The 13,894-nt window shown below is 43.0% G+C and overlaps 1 protein-coding gene across 2 annotated transcripts in view; it reads right to left on the bottom strand.

Moving 5' to 3' along the window:
• The window catches only part of LOC140244189 (sodium/potassium/calcium exchanger 3-like), a 45,446-nt gene that overhangs the window by 2,422 nt on the left and 29,130 nt on the right, over nt 1-13,894 (bottom strand). Inside the window, exons 3-11 of one of the 2 annotated variants that reach the window (XM_072323820.1) lie at nt 9,837-9,974; nt 8,500-8,741; nt 7,536-7,732; nt 6,675-6,855; nt 6,098-6,208; nt 4,417-4,974; nt 3,553-3,779; nt 2,592-2,745; nt 1,409-1,576 (exon numbers count right to left, since the gene is read on the bottom strand). In XM_072323820.1, coding sequence (XP_072179921.1) covers nt 1,409-1,576; nt 2,592-2,745; nt 3,553-3,779; nt 4,417-4,974; nt 6,098-6,208; nt 6,675-6,855; nt 7,536-7,732; nt 8,500-8,741; nt 9,837-9,974 — 1,976 coding nt within the window. The remainder of the gene's footprint in view (nt 1-1,408; nt 1,577-2,591; nt 2,746-3,552; nt 3,780-4,416; nt 4,975-6,097; nt 6,209-6,674; nt 6,856-7,535; nt 7,733-8,499; nt 8,742-9,836; nt 9,975-13,894) is intronic. The other variant, XM_072323821.1, reaches the window with a different exon arrangement.

The raw sequence follows: 13,894 nt of genomic DNA, 5'->3' as shown, positions 1-13,894 counted from the left end.
AATAAAATTCTTACTGTAAAGTAATGAAACCAACAACTGAACAATGCAACTGCCAAAATGTCTTCATTATGGGTTCATCCCACGAGACCGACACCCACGTACAAGACAGACAGCCCACGAGCTCGACATTGAAAAAGTTCAGTGAGTCATAGTCCACGAGTCATACAGCGCATAAGTTCGATCGGCACTGGGCAAATAAGGTCAGTGAGTTCGACAACAGGTAAGGTGACAGCCCACGAGTTTGACATTGCAACACGAGGCATAATGTGTCGGTCTCGTGGGCATTGTTTGCTTAGTGTCAAACTCATGGGCCTTATGACTAGTGGGCTGTATAACTCGTGGACTGCATAACTCATGGATTGTATAACTCATGGGCTGTGTGACTCATGAGCTCACATGATTCGTGGGTGTCGAACTCGTGACGTGCACCCTTCATCATACTTCCTTATGCACAGAGGTGTTGTGGCTGAGTGGTTAAGATGAAACACCAAGAGGTTTTTGGTTTGAGTCCCGTTGCTGCAGTGATTGTAGCCCTAGGCAATGTAACTATATCTTCATTGCCCAGCCCTTGGGCGGACAGCATTCAATACCGAGCTTTAGATCCGCGACGCAAACGCTAGTACGACGCAGCCTCCCGGGTTGGACAATGGAAACAGCTGTCTCGCATGTGCAGAACACCATTTGTTGGCCTAATTAGCGTCGTCTTAATATAAGCCCGCCGAACACTACACGACTCACGACCTTACGACTGACAGACTGTGGATGCGAAATGAATCACAATAGCATAAAAGTAAACACGCGTGTTTATTTCAGATCCAAAGTCTGTCAGTCGACTTGTCAATCGTATAGTCGTGAGTCGTACAGTGTGCGGCGGGCTATAGCCATCACGTCGCAGTTCGAAAGCTCGCTATCACTTCCTCAGTGGTTAAATGAAATCAAATCATTCTTAGTCCATAGTCTGTTCAGTCCTTCTTTATCCATTATTTCACCCACGAATATATTTGTACGTGTTTCGCTGATGTCCTTAACATGTCTTGCAATAACGAGTTATATCAGCATACAGCTTACCTTATCAACTCCCCTACCCCCTGCCACTTCTATCTCTCATTATCTGTCTGTAATAGGTTGTGGATGAATATATTTGAACAAAAAATACACTTGAAAAATTTTCACAAATCAGAAAAGGTTTCGCACATTTTGTCGCACGATAGGCAATAAAATAATGTATATGTACTGATCTTCAAATGACAACAACATATTTTTGTTTTTCAAAAGTTGAATGGAGTGAACACCCTTAAGCAAGTGATCCACAGATTTTTGACAAACACCCTAGCAAAAACACACTAACAAACAGACATCCAAACAAAACACCCAAACAAACAGACACACAAAGAAACAAAGAGCTCACCATATCCTCGGGGCCCAGAAGAGCCATGTTCTCGCCTTTGACAAGGACTCGGATGAGGAAAGGAAGGCCGAGTCCGAGGTTGATGTCGAAAACGTTGGATCCGATGGCGTTGGAGACGGCCATATCCCCGTAGCCATCCCGGGCCACCAATATGGAACTCAGCGCATCCTGGAAGTCGACAACGGAAAAAAAACAACACATATATAACAGCAAACCATAGCAACAATAATGCACAAACATTCTGGGTAATTATGACGGTGGTAATGATAGGTAGGCCTTACATGTGATTCATTCATTTATCTATTCATTCATTCAAGCGTATGGCACAGTGAGCCTGGTTGATACCGTTTCCTGACTATTGCTAGTCACCTGGGGCGAAACACGAGGGGTCGGCATCATTCGCCCGTTTTCTTGTGTGGGTGGTAGTGGGACCACTTCACCGGGTTGGCACCCTGCTCTTTGCGATGAATGAATGAAGTGGGATCTTTTACGTGCTTGTGTCGTGGCTAACACACACAGGTTACCTCCATTAATGTCCTATCCGAGGGACAGAGTGTTTTGCCTCTAACTAGAGGGGACGGAATGATTACACACATCATTGCTCAGTGATACTCGGGACTCGAACCCGGTGCTCTTGGATGTGAAGGTAGACGCACTACCAACTGAGCCATATCCCCGTTCTTGCCTCTAAAGTAGCTGGATTACAGGCACACGCCACAACGCCCGGCCTTACATGTGGTGGTGATGATGATGATGATGATGATGATGATGATGATAATCATGATAATTATAGTGATCATCATCGTTATTATTATCCTTATCCTTATCATTATCATTATCATTATCATTATCATTATCATTATCATTATCACAACATTAAAATGAAACAAACACTGAGCTAATGGGACGTTCAGTAATCCAGTTCGGAGCATGAGCACAAAGCATAAAGGACCATCGTCTATACCTCTGGAAAGATTTCCCATGACGGGGTAGCTACTTTAACATTGCGATATATTAGACACGGGCTTCAGTTCATCTAAAATGAAGGTCACCAACGCGTTTTTTTTAAACAAATGAAGGCTCCCTAGACGGTAACACAGTGCAACATCGGAGCAATGGGTTAAAATAGGATCCCTCCCCGACATCGACTTGGTAGTGAAAAAAAAAAAAAAAAAAAACTCACCGGGACACTGGTGCCAATGGCGACGATGACCAGGCCCATGGTGAATTCGTTGACATTGAGGATGCAGCCCATCTTGATGACCAGAGTGACCATCCCGAAGCTGAGCGCGGCGATCCAGAAGATGGACAAGAGGAAGGATGCGACGTAATACTTCCTGAAGATGGAAGGAAAAGAAAGGAAGCATGGAAAAATTACTCATGCATGACAATTTCATTTTCCCTGACTCTGGAAACACATAAAAAAGACAGAAAAAAGAGGAGTCTACTGATAATCTTCTTTCTTGTGCGGACATAACTAGCGTTAACGCAGAAGACAGTCAGTGTAAAATCGTTGTACTGATTAGGCTACAAGACTACAAGAAGAGTTGGAATGACACCATCATACTATGTGGAGGCTGCCGCACTGTCCTTGGACAAGATATCATTTTCACCAGCCATGTCTCTCTCGACCCAGGTATATAGGTTTACCTGGCAAGGTTAGAGAAGTAATAATGGCAGAGACATCTGGTTAAACAGTGTCAATAAAGACCTTAACCATATTATGGGTGCACGTCACGAGTTCGACACCCACGAGTCACACAGTCCACAAGTCATACAGCTCATGAGTTATACAGCCCACGAGTAATACAGCTCACAAGTCATACAACCCATGATTTCGACATTAAGCAAACAAGGCCCACGAGACCGACACATTAAGCCCCGTGTTGTATCTGTCGAACTCGTGGACTGTTTTTACCTTTAGTGTCGAACTCATGGGCTTTACTAGCTTGCCTAGTGTCGAACTCACGGGCTGTATGACTCGTGAGCTGTATGACTCATGGACCTGTTTTCAATGTCAAACTCGTGGGCTGTATGACTCGTGAGTGTCGGTCTCGTGGGATGACCCTATAATTATTACTATCGTCAGTGGTAGCTGGAGGTGTCAAAAGGTCTTAAAAGCGGTGTTCCGCTGACCCACGTACCTGAGGTGCGGCAGGCTGCAGTTGGGGATGGTCCACGTGAAGGCGCACATGAATGGGAAGCTGATGATGAAAAGGACCCACTTGAGGGCATACCGCAGGCAGCCGCAGGTGTCAGCCAGAATCTCCTTGTCAGGGTAGTACATGTTGATGGCGGGAAAACACGGGATGGGTCGGAGGGTGGGCTCTTCCTCTTCCTCCTCCTCCTCCTCCTCCTTCTTCTCCCCGTCCTGATAATGAGCATAAAAATGTGTGAATGTATCATACAATCATGGTAAAAGCATCATATTGAAAGCCATTTACATTCCTAAAAGTATAAATAACAATGGAAAGATCGATTGATTGATTTATAAGTAAATGAATAGATGAATCGATAAACATATGTTAACCAAAAAAAAAAATGATTATTTATTATATTCATGTTTTTCTTTTCTTTTCTTTTCTGCGTCAGTTGGATTTCGTTTATTTATCATTTCAGTAAGTCATTATCTCAGTAAGAAAAGATCACTATAACTTTCAATCATTATCAAGTAGGGAGCCTTTAGTGGAGCAAACGCATGCCTGCGTGTGTGTATGTTGGATATAGATTGTGTGTGTGTGTGTGGGTGTGTGTACACATACTCGCACACACACATCGATTGTTAGGGAACTGTATTGTTTTCACCTAATGAGTTTTTACCCGACAAGCATGACGGAATAAAGGGGATCATTGCACTCTTTTGTTCTCTGTATCCCACCACGGAAGAAGAATTATGATGGTGTGCGTAAGTGTGTTTGTTGGTGCGTGTGTGCATTTTTTTTTCTTCTGCATCGTTCATGTTCCTTACGGTTTATTTCAGTCAAAGAAAAGAGGGGAGGGGTCCTTACCTGGGCGTGGCCATTCTCTTCCGCCTTGCCGTCCTCATGGTGGTGATGATGGTGGTGGTGGTGGTGTCCATCGACGAGTGACATCCGTCTCTTTGGATCGTTAGGATCGGAGGAAGGGTCAGAGGGTGGGTCAGTGGTGTCAGGAATGACAGGTGTGCGCTGCGCGCTGTGGATGCCCGAATCAGAGTCGCGCAGGCCGCCGTTAGGCACGCTGAGGAGCTGCGTTTGACTCCCGTACTCGACCTGGCTCTCGCCGCCCAAGCTCTCCACGTCGCCCACGATCAGGTCGTTCTTGATGTTCGCCCTCCCGTTGGCGTTGGGCACCGCGTTCACGTTTTGCTGGCTCACGCTCCCATTTGTCTTCGTCATGGGAATGTTGTTTGAGTTCACATCTCCATTATTGCTATTCCACACGGGCTTGCTGGTGCCGTTGACGAAGGAGGATTGGGAAGCGGGCCGCGAGCCGACGGGTGGCTTCGAGAGGCTACTGTTTGGCCTTGAGCTCGCGCGGCTGTCGCTATCGCGCGCTAGCTTCCTTAGGTCATAGCTTGATGATGTCTGCATTGAGACAGGGCACCATTGCGCAGGCGCAAATGCGTAAGATATTGGCAAAGTTGCGCGAGCGCGAGAATCCACAGCACACGACAACAGGTGAAACAGATGAAATTATGCATATAGGTACAGGGAGTGCATTCAAGATGAACGAAATATGAGTGTGTATGGTAGGAAACGAGGTTTACAGACAAAGTGCATGCGGCAGTGATCAGGGGGTAAGGAAAATAGAAATGAATGTGCAAGGGTGAAAGATATCGGCAGGTGAATGGAAAATGAGAAAAACAAAAGTTACATTAATTTGGATAATTGAATTCTGTCAAAAATGATATTAAAGAATAACTTTCTGTTCCCTATGTAGTTTACAAAATGCTACAAAATATTTCCTGAATGTCGAACGACGTGAAACATTAAATCCACTAAGATAAAGTCGATAACCTTACGAATGAAAACATCATCCTATAACACGCATATCTATTCTACATAATAATAATAATGATAATAATAATAATTGTTTTGGATATAAACTCCAAATTTTATTGTCCAAGAATGGAAATTCTTTTTGCCCAATTGATCGTGGGCCCGGCAGCCACTGAGCAGCGCCAGATCGACGTTGCTCTAACCTTTTCAACTGTTGAACAGCAAACAAAGTAGCAGCAACTCCCATCTTTTAACGTCTTTTGGTATGACGCGGCCGGGGTTTGAACCCACGACCTCCCGATTGTGAGGGCAGACGCTCTACTCACTGAGCCAACACATCGGTACATCGGTACATCACTACATGGGCAGCCACTAAAATAATGTCCATGGTATCGCACATTTACGCTTCATCTAACTCTGGAAAGAATAGCCAATATCATTATCATCATCTAGTCATGTCGTGTCAAAAAGAAGGTTTCTTTTCTTTATCTTTTTTTTTTTAACCAATGCCAAATGTTTCACAGAGTATGTACATTCACTTTGGCTTTTTATGGCACCAACACATCATTCAGTCTCGTGACACCTTCGAGCCATAGGCGGAAAAGAACAATAATGACTTCTATAAATATTATTGTGTTTCTCATTGGAGAAAGTTAATAAAAATAAACATAAAACGCACTGAAAGAGACTAAGTTCGCATGGGACTTACGAAGTTGGATGACAGCTCGCCATGTTTAACGTGGTGGAAAATGTGCTTGTTGTTGGCGTTGGGAACGGCGAGTGTGGTGGAGGCACTGGATAGCACGGATATTTTCCTGTCCTGTATGGGGGAAAGAAATAATAATTGCGAACATTTTGGAACGGTGAGATTTCATCGCTGAAAACTAAATCACATGAGGCAATCTAGGCCACTGCATGACTGACTTAGCTTAATTTCAAAGTTTTAATCATTCTTTAGTCTAGAGGTAATCACTGCTTTGATTGAAATTCTCGTCATTCTCTTTAGAACAAAAGTAATGTCATTATGTTATGAATGGATTATTATGCAATGTAACCACGGTATACCTTCGATATTTTGCAACCCACGTAATGAAAATTAATGGAAGACGAAAAGCTATATTTCAAATATCGATGAGAGCATGAGTGAAGTTAGAAACCGTCAATTAAATCTTATCGTTTTCTATCCTTGCACTTATGCATTCTCCGACAGACTTAATTTAGGCAGTGCCACTCTTTCAACAATCTGGGGCCTAGGCGCGTGTAAATGAACAGACTGATAAACGTACCACATCCGCGTTTGCTGGATGTTGTAGAGGTGGAAGCTTGCGGGGTAGGGCGTTTCCCTTCTGCTCCGCCGTTGTCTCGGCGGTGTTCCCCTCAGCTGGTTGTGCTTGGACTGCCTCTGGAGTCTGCTCCACCGCTGCCTCCTCGTCCAAGGGGGCCACGTCATTTCGACAGAATCCTCCGCTGCCATGGCAACAGGAGAGGTAGAGTTCATTGATATGAATAAAACAAGGTCATAACTTTGTAGAAAATCCCCATCCGACAAGCTTAACACTTAAACTCAGACTCATTGGGTATTAAAAAGCTTAAGTTGACAGAATGGGGGTGGGTAACTATACGTACCCCTTTTATTTTAATCTACCATCACCCTCATATGCATGCATTCAAGCGTTCATCCCGGAGATTCCGCAAACTATCAGATTCTGATCATTCGAACTTACACAACGCAGTTATGTCACACTGCAAGGCTACATTTTGCTTTCTTCAGGGGGGAGATGGCATACAGTGGATGGCATACAGCTCTTCCGGCTAAAAGAGAAAATCTTTTTTGAAAATCTCCTGAACTAAACTCTTTTTAAGAAGTAAAAAAAAGACTATTCCTATTTGCTGCAACTGATTGACAAATTGCCTTTTATCGACGTCAATAATCACCGATTATTCACTGTTTAATGATTACAATTATGAGCATACAACGACCTTCTGATGCTAGACAACGAAAAACGAGCTCTTTATATACGACACTTAACGAGTTTCCGTACGAGCGCCCTCTACGATTTCATGCAGGCGGCCACGGGACCCCGAATCGGATTTGGAGTGTGCACAGCAGCTGTGTATAAGGCCTATACTCTATTGTGTACACTCACCAGGTTATGTGATCCGTCGCTGCCATGATCTTAGGGTTGAACTTCATGAGGACGAGATAGATGATGTAGAGGATGAGGAGCAATAATGCCTCCCACCATGTGATGTAGACATCCCACGAGAAAATGATGTAACACGCGATGGAGAGCAGATAGAAGATGCTGTCTCTCGCTAGAGGGCGCCAGTCAAGATTCAAGACCTGGAGGCGAGAGGGAGAAATGGCGAAAATGAATGAGCGAAAAAGACATACAGGTACTAATTCGTTAATCGTGCATATCCTTCTCGCAGTGATGAGGAATGAATGAACTGTTGTTCAAGCAATAGACTGCAAAGTAAACGGACTGAGTGAACACCTTCACTAACACAGGAATGACATCAATTGCTGCAACAACATAGTTATTATTCTACGTTAATGCTCTACGTTTCATGAGAGGGAATTGTAGAACGTAATGGAAGTGCTAGCACATCGACTGAGATTCCGGTTACATCAAGATGTAGAACGCATTGAAGTAATGCATAGCAGAATATTGATTTTTCACTATTTAAAAAATCAGTGTACACGTGTATTGATATTAACAGTTTCATTTTCACTGCTGCTTTTATTTAATAATTACAAGGTTACTCCGGATGCATGTTTTGTTGTTGTTGTTGTTGTTGTTGTTGTTGTTGTTTGTTTGTTCTTCTTAATCATTTTATGCAACAGGAAGCCTAAAGGCTCATGATATCACTGAGAAAGAGTGAATGAATGGAAAATGAGGGTTCGTTATGAAGATTAGTGTGTACAGGGAGATCATCACGTTCGGTCTCAGAATAAGATAGAAACGGCAAGGAGTGTATGAGAAAAGTGGGCTCCACGCATCGTTCGGAGAAACGAAACCGTCAACGACACCTTTCATTACTGACTCAAAAACTATCACCGAATTGACATTTTTATTTATGCGCCCACATTGGGCATTCATTACTGACCTTTCCGGCCAAAGCAGCTGTGAGCGCGATGATGATCAGGATGTTGAACATGGCCGAGCCCACGATGGTCCCGACGCCGACATCGCTCTCGAAGGCGACCCCGACTACGGAGGTGAACAGCTCCGGAGCCGACGAGCCGGCGGCCATGAAAGTGGCCCCGGCGACGTCCTCGGAGAGCTCGAGCTTCTCCGAAATAGCCTCCAGAGATGGCACGAAGAAGTCATCGCAGATGATGGCGATAGCTGGAGGAGAGAGAGAGAAGATAATCCGTCGCCATGACAACCAAGGTTAGATGGACCGGGGTGGGGGAGCCATAGTGAGAGACTCCGCTGTAATTCTTTTCAATCAGAGCCTCGCTCTAAATGCCTACTTAAGATTATTTTGAAAGACTACCGAAAGGCTACGCTGATCTTTGCTGTTTACACACGTCGTGCATATGTATCTGGATGCGATTGCACATAGTGAATAAAGGCATTTGTCATCTTTAATCTTTGTTGAAAAGATTGAAAAGATCAAGAAATGTCTCCCTATTCAGACAAGTGACACAATGATGAATAGAAGTACAACTAAATGTGCCTCGAGGCCTCCTCAGAAGAAGCGCGGTTCTGATAATTCACTGTGAAGCGCTTATAAGAATGGAGGGGGATATAAACTGCTTACGAAATCTTAACGTGCCTATCTCAGAGAGTTAAAGAGGACTGAAGGATGAATGAGAATTAAGTGTCTTTAACTACAAAAGACTGGATGTGAGTCGAGTTGTCCTGGTTATAAAGAAAACATCAATCTGGCAATACCCCCCTTTTCCATACGTTGTCCATCGGCAATGCCGTTTAAAACGCAAAGCAGCGAGACTGAAATAACGCACTCGCGTAATGCAATAAAAATTGGCCAACTCCAGTTTTAAACACAAAAGTGGTTACAAACCCCTTCTTTGCTTGTTTGTTTGTTTGGGATTGAGTTGCCTAGATTTTCGTGTTCAACTTTCTTTCACTGACATTCTTATATTGTCTGGATCCAATTATCTTTAATCAATGTCGTTCACTTTCTTCCGCTTGTTTCTCTTTTTTTTTCTTAGCTTTCTGAATGCATACCCCTTTTTATTAGAATTTGTAAAATATTATGATTGTAATCCTTACACTTGATACAGGCTTACCTGCCATTCGATTGTCTCACCCTCCATTTCTTTCGATATATTTTCACTTGGTATACAGCCAGTTGTGGGAAGGAGGATATTCTTTAAACAGTGGAGTTGAACAAAATGATATACCAAATCAAAGACAACAAAATGATTTTGTTTTGCTTTGTTTTGTTTTTTGTTTTGTTTTGTTTTAACTTACCGATGAACAAGATAATGACGGCAAAAGCGTAGAATGCCACCCACAGCCCGGGCAAGTGGGCCTTCTCATAATCGCACTGTTCCCAGGCAGGCTTGTTGTGAGAGGAGTTTGACAGCAAATGTCTGCCCGAGTGGGTGTCTGTGAGATAACGAGAAAGAAGAAGAATCCACTTTTGTTATAAAAATACTACTGGCAGTGCTTCGCAGATCGAAGTTACGAAAGATATCCATAAACCTACAATATCAATCATCAAAAGAGTATCATTTGCATCATCTGAAAAAAAAAAATACAGTCAACATTGCCTAAGTCGAATCTACTTGGACTGCCGACTTATGCAAGGTCGACTTAAGCAAGGCTGACTGTAGGTGTCTATTATTCTTCTGTTCAAGGAAAAACACTGATTTTATATCTGTGCGAGCTGTTGTCCAAGAAAGGGAAGAATAACAATAAAGAAATGAAAGAGTAAATGCCCTGGATACTTTACATCGGAAAGGCATGACAATAATAATGCACGCATGAAGTTACATCAATATCAACTAGACGGTATTTATTGATTTTCTGGCATTGTTATCTCCGCGCACAAAATCTATAATCACCAGTTTTCTACTGAACAAGCGCTGAAGGGAAAAAACATGATATTCATATCTTTCTTTTAATGTCAATACATGGTTCGTCGCTACTTTTGGTCCGTCGTTTTCTAGTACTTTGTAGAGTGCACCTTTTTTTTGCCTTCTGATTTCATGTCATAAAAACAGAATTTGGTGATGATTTGTGAATACGTCAATGGGAGACTATAGTAGTGACTGAGGTGATTATATCACAACATTCGATTACTCTGATGATATTACTGTTTGGTGGAGGCAGTGCGAAAGTGCAAATTTTCCTGGCGTTCTTAGGCCACATCCAATTTTGATTTAACCTCTCCGGTTCCATCAATGTGCTTTTTATTCTATTTCTGTAAAGCTATCTTGACCCATGATGTGAGGCAAGTATTTTGAAATTGTCACTACCCCAAGTCGTCGTTATGATTATGATGTGATATGAAATTATTTTCCACTTTTGTGTTGCAAGCATTTTCTGCAGGCGCTGAATTTAAAAGGGGTCCAATAAATAATTATTAAAAACACACCATCAGTTATTACATAGATAAAACAGTGTAGCATACATACAGAGTGATAAAAAAAAAATTAATGCATAAATCAAATCAAACATATCACAATGATTTACAAAGCCAGTTATGTTGTAGCGATGAAAAACGATTTAAAATTATGCTACTGAGAAAACCAATCGAAGAATCCTCCAATGGGCTAGTGGTTCCGATCATTTCAACAGTTAGAGGCCTTGCACAGAGGTGCTATGTACTGTAACATAATATACGTAACGTCGGATACTGTACATGTATACTTGTAGAGCCTACATAATACATCACTTGAAACTGCCTCCGTAAAATCTGGACCCCCCCCCCCCCCAAATCTTCATTCCCTTTTCTCTTCGCTAGGGCATTATCAAAATTCATCCCAACAAAATGGAAAAACATAATGCCGGCTCACATGAACTGTGCAGCGCCAGAATAACCCGAGTTGGGATGTCTCAATCTATCAGAATGGTTACGGTTCTTACATGGGAGTTATCAATGTTCTGTGACAACTCCTAGGTTCTACACTGCCCTTCTAAAGCTGACATTATTCTACTACGTTGATTTTGGATTGCTGAGGAATATAAATTGCTGGTACTTTTCACATGCCCTACTTGTCTGCGCAGAATTCAAAACATCTGTCACGCTAATGCAGTTATATTTCTGGTTTGCCATCATGGCTAGAGCGCGACCGACATTTTCCGACGAACTGTCGTTGATACCCGTCATCCTTAACAGTTTATTGAATATCGCTTCTTCTATTGGCGAAAACATAATCAATAAACGCAACTAGCAAACACCAAACAGGGAAGAAGGAAAAAAAAAAAACCCGCAAAAATCACAAAAACATGTAGAACTCACTTGTCATCATCATCATCGCTTCATTTTTCATTGCAGCCCACGTGAGAATGAGTGATTCTCCATCACTCCGAGACGCCATAACATTATTATTTGAAAACGCAGTCGATGTGTTCATACCTCACGCTCTGCCCCAAGGGGAAACCTGATTTTCCTCTCTTCTACAAAATAAGTGGATAAAAAAAAAAATCTTTGTAAAGGGGGAAAACAAGAAAACAAGAAATGGTTTGCATGCACTGCCAACGAATCCTAAAGAGAAGGACAATCCGTACGTCTCAGACGTTCGATGTACATAGATAACGCAAAGTCTTCATGTAAAGTTGATGAACGTTCGTGAAATATGACAACAGAGCAAGCGGAGTTGGGGTTGGACTCCTCTATAAATTGGCAAAAACGTTCTCAAACTTGTTAATTTTCTTACAAAGCACTTCGTCGCCGATCTGTTTGGATAGATCAGTCCTTTGAGAGTGCGCGTTGATAGGTATTTGTTTTGCTCCCCTGTTCTAAGAAAAAAGGTCACCCGTAACGAAAACAAGGAGCGTTTATAGCATCTCAGCAAGATGGAATACACAGGGGAAGCCACATTCCGAGATTCTCACCTCCGCATTAGGATGGCTTCCCCGAGTGTTGATCACAACTCAGGTAACGGTCCACGGTTACGTGCGAAGTCCGATCTATAAACAAGGCTTAGCAAGGATTAAAAGGAGGGTTGTTATCCTCTCAGCAGAAAGGAGGGAGAACCTCCCTACTGCTTAGACGAAATTCCCCAGTGAGGACGAGCAATCGACAGTCGCCACACTAGTCAGGCGCGCAGACAAGTCCGTCCGCCATGAAGCATGAAGTAGCTTCTTTGCTTTTAGGACTTCGCAAGGTTAAGTCTCGTTGAGGGAGACTCACAACTAGGCATATTCGGCTCCCTCCGAGTTAGAACAGGGAACGGGGGCGATCCTACTATACAAGTCAATGGAGAGCGGAGTTGCCGAAACCCTTCATTACCTATTCGACGCCGTCGATCTATAACAAAGCCACAAGGAAAGAATAGGTTCGAAACCTCCGTACCCATTCATCCGGATGGATTAGGACGGGAGCAAAGCCCCAAAATCGAAGGACAAAGCTCCGTTAGATTCCTTTGTCTGTCTTACCACTCTGCAACTTTAACATGTTTTACACGGAGAAGAACCCTTCAGGCGGGCACGCATCCCACAATTGGCCGAAACTACTCGGTGGACATAGGCCCAAGCTTCACATAATGGCACTCGCCGCCAGGCCAGTAGCCTCAGATCGCATTGAAGCAAAGGAGCGAAAGGGGGTTGTCCATCTAATCCTAAATAATTGAGAAAAGTATTGATCGACGGGGGCGTAATGGAAGGTGGTCCTGTGTGTAAGATACAGCAGGAGAATTTTGCTTCCATTTTGTCCCTGTGCCGAAATAAGTATTGCTGCGAGCACAAATTCCTGTCCAAATATATTATTCTTGTTCCGTTCTTCATCATGTACCTCGACTCAAATCAGCTCTGTTGGCTAAAAAGTTGTCATCCAGCAAGGTCCGGAGACACAACGATACTCGTGTTTTCGTGGAGTGACATTAAGGTTTTCTATGGCAACCTTGCGAAATATTTACATCAGGCGTTGATGAAATGGTTCAGACGTGACACACGCACAAACATGGCGACGAAGGCCAATGGCTTCTGACTTTTCTATCGATGATTGACCGTCAGCTTCAGACACGAATTTTATCATCTATACATTGGCAATTATTGTCCATCACACTCTGCTTCTACTTCTTATTCTTCTTTAGTTTGAGATGTATGTAACAGCTACAATAATTTCTGAAAGGCACGGTGAAGTTATAGAGAAGGCAAGATGGCGTCACGTAAAATAATTAAAGAATGGCCAAAAGAACAACGGCGACATGCCGTCAGGAGTTAGCCAAAAAGTTCACTGATCTGTTGATTGTAACTGAAAGTTAGGGAAATTTCCAGAAAAGAATTAATCCGTTTTGCCGCTTAACTTTCAGCTCAAAAAACTTCCCTCCTGGCAGTGTGTGTCTGAGCAAATGGTCTTC

The sequence above is a fragment of the Diadema setosum genome, chromosome 21, assembly GCF_964275005.1.
Source record: "Diadema setosum chromosome 21, eeDiaSeto1, whole genome shotgun sequence".
Lineage (NCBI taxonomy): Eukaryota > Metazoa > Echinodermata > Echinoidea > Diadematoida > Diadematidae > Diadema > Diadema setosum.
This window is presented reverse-complemented; position numbering and strand designations above follow the sequence as displayed.